Raw genomic sequence first — 10,000 nt, forward strand, 5'->3', positions numbered from 1 at the left:
TAGCTTCAGAGCAGCCAAAACTGAGGATATTGCTCACAGCCACACAGAAGCTGACATTTAGTCCTTGGATTCTACTACAGACTTCTCTGGAGTAGAAGTGAGCTGCAAGATCAAAGGACATCTGTTCATGGTACCACATTATGACATTAAAATCTATCTCTGTCTTTAAAACTGGTAGCTTATAATGGTAAACAAATTATGTTCAGTACTTGTAATACATTTTTATCCATATTCTAGTGTCTACATTAAACAGCTTACTTCCCTGTTTTCAGATTTCATCCCACCCTGAACTGCTCACCACAGGAATGATTGCTCATTTAATTGAAAGATTGATACCCAAAGTCAGTTATTACAATATGCAAAATAAATCAACAGCAAGCTAATAAATTAGTTGCTAGATATCACAGAAAAAGATTAGAAACTGGAAGGATACTAAGAATACTTCTACTGGTTTAAGGAAAAAAAAACACATCCACACAAAATGGAAAAAAAATGTCAGGTAGCACTAAAGCATAGGCTGAACAGGTACCTGGAAGAAGCGCATGGATGGATCCAAGCTGATTGATAAAGCTGTGTAATTATCTACTATGTCTCCTGAATCTCTGGTAATGTGGGAAACCAACAGGATATAGTTTCCCACCAAAAAAAAAAAAAAAAACAAACAAAAAAAGAAAAAGAAATAAAAAGAAAGGAAAAAACCCAAACAAACTCCAAGCAAAGCACAGGCTTGATTCAGCATGACTTGACACCTCACAGAAGCATGCTTCTCTATCACTGAAAAAATGCACTAAAGCTCAACACAACTGAAAAATGTTTTCAGTATGGATTCCTCTTGAACTTAAAGAGCATAAAATCCAATTCCTCCACACGCTTTCAAGACAAGCTGAGGCAGACAACTAGAGAATCACCATGGTGCCAACAGCAACTTCCCCATTTATATGGACTCAGACTATATGCCCAAAACCCCAAGAACCATTAAGACAGCTAAAATACCACAGAGCACTTCCAAAATCCAGATCTTTTAGCACAACACAATCTTACACTTACCATTGACGAAGACAATATTAGACTTTACAAAAAGGAATTTGGATTTTCCACTATGAATAGGAGTTATTGCCTAAACTTAGGATTCTGTGTCAAAATATTTGAAAATCCGCATACTCTGAAAAGATGTCAAACAGCTGGAGATGGGAAAAACCCATCATATACAATATAACCATGATTATAAGTTATACCTACAGACATATGCTTGGTTACTGTAATCCAGCAGCAAACAAAGATCTTAAGTACCCAAGGAGAAAAACATAAACTATATGTGTATATTTGCATATACGCATCCAGTGAGAGCTTGTGATGTACATACGCTCAAATAAAGCAGTAAGCCAACAGAAGAGTTTCTGGTCAAATAAAATTTTTGGCATAAAGAGAGAAAAGACAGAGCCATCCGACAGCTGTTTATTTTCCCCCTAGGATTCTTTAGAAACACAACAATGTGCTGAAATAGCAAACATGATCATCTTCTTTTCTCAGGAAATAAATGTGCATTACACTGCAGGAGGGGGAAAGATGACTGGGGCATAAAACAATAATACTTCATACTTGGGAGTCCTGAAGTTTTTTTAATCTGATCTTTATACAATGCTCAGTTCAGAACACTGCTGCATGCCTCCACTCACCCCACACTTCACTGCTTCCCCAAGAGGCAGACTGGCTTTAAAGCCCCACTAACCACAGCCATGATCACATAATAAGATTGGATTCTCTGTAGTTCAGTAGTATGGTTGGATTGATGCTAAAAACTATCCTTGGATGAGAGACAAAATATGCTTGAAAAGCTCATGAGAGATCAGAAAGTGGTACAAGTTAAAATAAATGACAAAATTAGAATTAAAAGATAGCAAGTTAAGAGCAGTCATGGATTGCCAAACACCTAGTACATGCTGATTTTCTATACCAATACAATTCTTGTGTGAGAGAGAAGGTTTTCTAGGAATGTCTTTAAAGACCAGAATTTGAAGAAACTGACCTTACTGTACAGATCTCAGTATCTGTTTTCTTCTCTATGACAAACCTCCCTTTAATTACTGCACTTCTATACATACAGGTCTTACTGCAAAATACAAACAGTACACAAACATTACCTTTGTAATTTCCAAAAACTTATGAGGTTCTTCTAAGGTCCTTCTGTCTTTAAGCTGTTGCAAACAGTTTATAGCCACAATTGGCATTTATGATTATTACTGGCATTTATCAGCCCAATGCATGGGCTGTCTATGGATAATCCTTCCTGTGCTCTTCCACGTTATCTGTAAATCTTGCTGAAGTTACTGAGCAGTAGCTGTTGGTGTTGAAGCTGCCAACAGGGTCCCAAGATAAGGAAGAGACCTAACAAAGGCAAGAAGCTTTCAGGAGCTCTCGAGGGAAAGAAATATACAAGGTATCATTTCCCAGTTTCAAATAGCTGTACTGTTGCAATTTCCTCAGCCATGGTATATGCCGCCTGTTACAGGGCTCTCCCTCTTCTCATGTGTTTCACAGGAACAAAGAAGCTGAGCTAGCAAAAACACATCCTTGCACTAAGCAGGAGCTGCTCTCAATTTTCTCACAGTAGAGAATCTATGTTAGATCAGCACTTGCTAACACACAGCCCCTGGACAGGACACTAATTTGTTTTTCTTTTTTTTTCCTACGAACTGAAATTCCCTCAGGCTGTAATTCACAGCACGCAGTGGTGTGAACAGGCACTTTCCTCTCCCGTGCAGAGTGACTCAAATGGCAAGTGTACAGAGCTGCTGCTCACTGCTGTCTTTTATTGGTGTTTCTGACATCACACCAATACAGCAGCTTAAACAGTTACATTAAAATGATCAAATGTAGAACAGAGCCAGGTCAAAACCAACTAAATAAACATTTGTGACACACAAATCACAGCTCTTTCTGTGTATTTCTATGCCTGCCTACACACACTTTCAAAGGTTAGCAGGAACTCACAATATACAACTGACTGATTTCAGGAAACATTTGAAAGCTGATTATATCTCAGCTCTTAACTTACTTTCTTTTAATTCAGAAGTATTGAATATATAGTCAACAAGAGCTCATTAAGAACTGTATGTGCACTCATCAATCACGCACGTCAGTCCCGAGTGCAGCACTGGCCAGGGCTCAGGCCTGCACTCACTCTAATGCAAGATTTCCTTGTTTTGATAGTTAAACAAAGCCAAATACAAGCAGCAGTAAAGTGCTTTTCCATCAGCTTCAGAGGACTTGGATGAGATTCTGCATACTGAGTCAGCTCTTCTGCAGTAAAGCAAAGATAAGATGTGTTCCTTAGTTCCCAAACTAAGACAAAAAATTAAAATCCACTGTTTGTAAATGACATCATTGCCATGCATGAAGGAACTCCTAGCTGCCTAACTTCCTGACAAATGAGGAACAGATCAGGTTGCAGCTGTTTATGGGTGCCCAAATAGAAATGAAACCACAAGCATCTTGAGAGGGAGTGGAAGGAGTCATGGCACAGGCTGTGTCTTGCCTGAGCGCACAGCTTGGACAGCACACTATAAACTGTCATCAGGGCTGTGCAGCTGAGAGCAGGACACAATTAGCATCAGCTGGCTAAGTGAGAAAGTTTACTCAGCTTCTGCCTTTTTGCAGCCTTGCCCTCTCTTGTCTCTCTCATAAATATGTATCTGCAGAAGAGCATGCTCCTTCTTGGGCTGTTGTTTAACAAACCCAGCTGTTTAAACAGAAGCGGTCGCACACAGCACCAGGCATTCTGAAGTCAATCTTTTGACAGTTAACCAATCCATCGATGAAACTCGGCAGTTAAGATTTGCAATCATAGTTTCTCCTTCAACTAGTCTTTAAAAAAAAGAAACCAGAGAGGAACTGAGCTGGAAGTGGGGCCATCCTGAACATCCACAGCTGTCCCTCGCTGTCCTTCGTGCCTGCGCTGCGGTTCATGTTGTGAGCAGACGCTACCACCCAGATCAGTCAGTTCATTTGAAAAAGCTGCCCTACAGCTCCACATCTGGCCCTGTGTCCCAACACTGGACACAAAATTCTTCACACACAAGTCACACTATCTCAGAAATAATTAAAAAAAAAAAAAACCTATACTTTTCAAAGTTCCCTTTTCTGTGTGAACCAGAAATTCAAACTCCACACTTGTGCCTTGTCCTGCACAACTCAGTCCTTCAAACTGTGAAATAAAAATTCTGTCCTACTTGAGACACAGGACACAACAACACGGCATGTATGATGTATATTTTAAGGTGTTTTTAACATCATACATTTCACCCAGCAGCTTCGAGTATTAAAGTTATGGGCCTGGTTCTGATCCAACACAATGGCTTTACAGTGAAGTAAGGCAGAATTAAGTAAAATGCTTACAAAGACACTGTATTAAAGATTTATGTGAATTAAAAAGTTAATCTATTTTTAATTTACAAAGAAGAAAAAATTAAAAGAGCAATGCTATCAGATGTTGATTAGTTTCTGCACAGCTGATTTCAGCAAGAATGGGCTAATTCAGCACATTAACACAGAACTACAGATACAGAATTCATTCTCAGAGGAGTGGCACTTAAATAACAAGTCTATTTTTGTTAAGCACTTTTTTGTCCTTGTTTCCTTACAGTATGTTTTTATTGATTAAAAACACTGCAGCTTTAAAAACATACTTGCTCCTTCCTTACAAAAATAGATATTTGGGGGAAACTGCAACGTTACGTATTTAGTCTCCTTATCACCAGTATAATCCATATTTTTAAAATCAAATGCACCTAAAGAAAAAATCGAGAAGCAGTTCTATAAATCCTAAAGCTACTTGTAGTATCAGGCTGTGCTTGCAAGCATGTATTCCTTGAGAGTTAATTATCATTTATTCTCTAGAGCTACATTACTACACATGAGACAAACCTGCTGCTAGTCTGGTCAAGTTTTATTCTGTGCTGGAGAGAACCCTGCTACTGTTTAATTTAAGAGGGATCAAAAATATTCTTCCCTTTCCAGCCTGTTTGCAACTGGTCTCTCAAAAACTATAAAAAATTAACATTATAAATGAAAACAAAACTGCCCTTACTGCAAAAATGCTTATTCCCCATGACAAGGGAATTCACTTAAACAGCATGTCAATTAAATTGCAATTCAGACTGGCAGCTCTACACAAATGGAAAGATACTGCTTTTGATTACACAGTGCAATAGTGCTAATTCAACAGACAAACTAAATATTTCCCCATGAAAAGACAAAGTCACTTATGCTTAAGTAAGCAACAGTGAAGGAAAAAGCTAAAAACTTGCCCATAAATGATAACTCCCCAGAATATGCCACCAACCTAAAGAAAACCCTGAGAAATAATGTTAGCTTAGATCCTTGACAGAAATACATTTAACACAAACCACCCCTGACTCAGATAAATATAGCGGTCATTCCACTGTGCCCCTTCAGTGCAATTTACAGCATCCAGTGCTGATGAAAAAGGTCACAACAGCTTTACTTCTTGCTTTAACTGAAAATGCATTTTACAATCAAAGTTGCAGTAACCCCACCATATATCAGAGCAAAGCAATGACACATCCAACCCTGGATTAATTAATTAAGCAATTCCACAGCTTAATTATTCCACAGTTTAATTATTATCTTCACGTAAGAAAAGAAAGAAAAGCCTGACCAAAAATCTACAGGGTTTTTTTTTGTTTATTTCATTTGTTTTTTGCTAAAGAGATTGGCATTGTGCAGCCTCTAACCCAAGTGCTACAGAGAATTCAGACTGCAAACCTTGGGTATCTTCAAGGATGAGTATTTTTCAGGAAAAACTACATGGTGAAACTACAACTTTACTGCTCTGCACCTCTACCACAATGTTTGCTTATTTTTAACTAACTTCCAAACACTCACACCTCCCACTACACACTGTTTCATTTGTCATTCGCAATTTATTTCAAAGCTGGAAGCTAAGGATATCTCCATGAGTAGGTAATTCCATCTAAGTGGTGCACAGTGATGGTACCTGCCCGATGTGCCCCAGGCACAGGTAACCCAAGCACTGCCTACTGCACAGTCAGTTCTGCCTTCATCACCTTCTGCTTTTCCCCTTCTCCTCTAAGGAGCAGCTTTTTCATACAGTCCTCACAAAAAGGGTACAAAACCCCCAAGAGATCTGGAGGAGGTTTTTCCACAACACGGGTTTACGCAGCAGATTTAGGTACTGTGGTGACAAGGGGTGACAGACGTAACACCAGTAAAGAGGCAAGAGACAGAAAAGTGGGCAGAGAGACAGGGGCAGGCACAGAGAGCTGTGCTTATAGACTCTCCTTCCCCAAGGATGGAGAGTCTGTCAGTACTTCTAATAAGTACATCAGGATGGTTGAATCACTAAATTTTCTTGTTTGGGCACCTCGGGTCACCCAGAAGGAAAGGCCTATCGATCGCTGTCACTCAGAGCACTCGGGCTGAGCCCAAATTAACAGAAATGGCAGCAGTACATGCTGTATCCCAAAAAGCAGTACATGCTTGCAGAGTTACACCAGCCAGCAGTTACTGCCTGAATCATCTGTGACCAGCACTTGGGGATGCTGGGGTGGAGGAGAGCCCAGTGGCTCAGTGCTCCACAGCCAGCTGAGCTGCCACACCTCCCAGCCCAGCTGCTCTGGGAAGCCACCCACGCTGCTGGAGCCCCCCAGGCCACCCGTCCTGCTTTGGGAGGGCACACAGACAGCCACAAACCATGGGGCCCACTTCAGGCCCTGCCTGACGGCCACCATCACAACCTGGGCCCCAAGGCCTCAGCACGGCCCGGCCGAGCCACCACAGCCGCTCTGGGGAACAGACTCACAGGCTGCAAAAGCATTTTCCTGCAAACAGCTGATTGATAAAACATCCTAGGTGAGAACATCATTTACATCTGCTGCCAAGAGAGTGTCTGCCTCTCACGCAATCACAAATGTCGTTCCCACTGACTTTCTGCGTGTCACAATAAGCAATCTGCGAGCAGCAAGCGTGCTGCAATGAAAATATTTCAGCGCTGATGTTTTAACACAGAAACTTTTGCATCTCCAGCACACAGGAGCCAGTGTTTCAGAGCTCAACAGTGCTCTTCTCTGTGACTGCCTGAAACATAACCCTGCGGCCAAGGAAGGAGCAGAGGGATTTCTGCAAACACGCTTTGCCACAGGGCCGCACTGATTGCTCCCTGTAAGCGGTGCTGTGCAACAGGCAGCTCTCCCAAAATCACTTTTCCAAGCCTTTCTGAGGAGGGTCTGATTCAGACAAAGATGCAGCTTGGCAGCTGGTTCCAGACAGTCTTATTAGAGCTTTTGTTGCAAGTAAGCTGGACTGCAGTAAAAACTGACATGTAAATTGCGCCTTCACAGGCTGTTTTACACTGAATTGTACAAAGAATCAATAGACTAGAAATTGAAAGACAGATTTCTAGAAACAGAGGCACCATAAGGTCTGTTTACTGCATTACTTCTTCAAGTAATACAGCACAGACTTGGGGAAAAACATTTAAGGGTTAAAACTGGAATAAAAACAAGTAACACAGCAGGCAGTGTCTGAGGTCAAGAAACTGCTCTCAGAGTGGTTTCAGTTCAGCAGAGATTGCTGCAACTCAGGTTGCTCCTGTCTAAATTAAAAAGAATTAAGATCTTCCTGCATGAACACCTTATATAAACCCAGCAGTGCTTTCTTGCAGTGTAACTTGTGTAGAATAATTTTTATTATTGATACAGAAAAAGCAGTCTATTTTTGGGCTGCTGAATCATACATGCTGTCTGGAATAGGGACTCTGCCTTGCACACATTTGAAAAGCAGAAGGATTAAAGAAGAATCCTTACCATGCCAGCCATTAGTTTACACCAGCCTGAGAGCTCACATTTCAAGTGCAGTTAAAGTAAAACATTATTTGAACAGATATGTTTGCAGGAATATCTGTTTGCCATAACTAATTTCCAAAGAAGTTCAACTTACAGTCTCACTGCCCTGAAAACAGGGATAGGAGCTCAAATTTTGCTCAAACCTGTCCCCAGGGGTGCAGCAAAGGCTGAAGGGCAATGCTCACACTCCCCAACACGCAGCAACCACACCATAGCCTTCAGAGAAATATTCTGAATGACCAAAAGTAGCCAAGTATTACAAAAACTGGAAGTCAGAACTTCTTTGAGTGGTCTGGTATTCTTCAACAGCTTTTTTTTTTAATTATTTTAACTTTTTATACTACTTATGAACTAAAGCAGCAGTTTTAATATCAAAGTTAGAACCTGCCAACAAAACTTGCTGCTCAAATAAAGAAGCCTCCTTGTTCACCCCAGAAGAAATTAAGCTAGATATTAAAAATAACTTGATAAGTCTTGAGAAAACAAGCCAAGAAATGAAATTATTTTGGATTTCATGTGATAATAACGTAGTGTGATGAAATACCTTTGTATGCCTAGAATAGAAATCAGAAGTACAGACTCTAAACAGTATTAGAGCCAAAAAGAGGTTTTGGCATATTGTTGGACATACATGTGTTTGGACCCCTCCATCTGAGGGAATTTCCTGTATACATTATTTTACATGCTCAAGATAAAATTTCTTTCTACATCCTGGCTCCTTGAAGCAAACACCACCACAGGAGTGAGAGGCAGGGAAGGCTCTGCATGATGGGAAGGGGCACTGGAGTCCCTGGCTGACTTTTGCACGAAGTAGGAAACCTCATCAGCGCTTGCTCAAGTTCAGAGAAGCAGTGACTGATGCTATTGCTTTTCCGAGCACTGGAAAAATATGTTCATCAACACCTTGTCTCGTGGAGACGGGAGAAAAAGGGCGGGGGAGCTGGCCACGAAAAAGTTTAGGAGCCTCAATTCCCCTTAAGGAATCCTTTTTTTCTTTTTTTTCCCTTAAGTGGAATTAGGCATCTATGAACTCCTGGGCGGGTTAAGACACTTTCAGCCGAGCGCTTCGTCTCGACAACAACCCGGCGGCGTCTTCCCGCAGCGCCGAGCCGCTCCGCGTTACCGTGCGGGGCAGGGACGGGCCGGTGGGGAATAAATAAATAAATACCAAAATAACCCGGCCAAGCGGCGGGTCCCAGCGTTCCCTTCCTGGCGGATGTTGCCGAGCCGCCAGGCACAAAGGGACCGATGCCGCACGGCCAGCAGCGCATCCCCGCCGCCCGCACACACCTCCCGCGGGCACGGCCACCGCATCCCAGCCCCCGCACTGCATCCCAGCACTCGCACCGCATCCCAACCCAACCCAGCCCCCGCACCGCGCTCACCTGCGGGCCCGGGGCTCCGCTCCGCCGCCGCGGGCAGCGCCAGGGCCAGCAGCGCCGGCAGCAGGAGCCGCGGCCACCGGGCGCCGCTCCTCGCCATCTTCGCCCTCCGCACCACCGGCCTGGCCGCGCCAGCAGCCCCCGGCAGCGGGGAGAGGGGGAGAGGGGCGGGCGTGGATAAGGAGCGGGGAGAAGGCGCCTGGGGACGGCGGCGGGCACACACCGCTCCTGCTCCTCCTCCTCTCCGCGGCGGGCGGCAGCCGCGGGCGCTCCCCCCGCGCCCGGCTTTATACGGCGGTGGGAGGGCCGGGGCACCGGCGGCGCTACAGGAGCCGCTGTCGGTCACGGTGCCGCCGCCGGGGAGGGGCGAGCGGCCAAGCCCCGCCTCGGCCCCGCCGCCGCCGCCGCAGGCGCTGCACAGGCGCGGCCCCGAGGATGGGGAGGGGAGCGGGAGCGGGGCTCGGCTGTGCCCGCCCGGTGCTGTTTGCTATGCCAGCAGCTACACTCGCCTGCTCCGCCAGACACTTGCTCAGTGCTTTCACTGGCCATTATGTGTCTATAAACGCATTCCCAAAGATGTGGTTTTGTTGGGACAGTGTGAGTACCTGGAGCCGCCGAGCCGTGAGCCCATAGAAACGACGCGACCCTTCCGCCGGTGCGCCCTGATGGCATCGGGAGCGCGCTGCCCATCGCTCTGCTTGAGAAGGACACGTCCGTCAAAACCTCCATCACCGC

General features: G+C 44.1%; 1 protein-coding gene across 2 annotated transcripts in view; it reads right to left on the bottom strand.

Annotated features, from left to right (window-relative positions):
* PLOD2 (procollagen-lysine,2-oxoglutarate 5-dioxygenase 2) overlaps positions 1-9,550 on the bottom strand; it is a 48,237-nt gene extending 38,687 nt beyond the window's left edge. Inside the window, exon 1 of one of the 2 annotated variants that reach the window (XM_064721202.1) lies at positions 9,269-9,550. In XM_064721202.1, coding sequence (XP_064577272.1) covers positions 9,269-9,365 — 97 coding nt within the window. In that variant the 5' untranslated portion in view covers positions 9,366-9,550. The remainder of the gene's footprint in view (positions 1-9,268) is intronic. The other variant, XM_064721203.1, reaches the window with a different exon arrangement.
* Between the last annotated feature and the right edge of the window lie 450 nt (positions 9,551-10,000).

The sequence above is a fragment of the Zonotrichia leucophrys genome, chromosome 9 (assembly GCF_028769735.1).
Source record: "Zonotrichia leucophrys gambelii isolate GWCS_2022_RI chromosome 9, RI_Zleu_2.0, whole genome shotgun sequence".
Taxonomy (NCBI): domain Eukaryota; kingdom Metazoa; phylum Chordata; class Aves; order Passeriformes; family Passerellidae; genus Zonotrichia; species Zonotrichia leucophrys.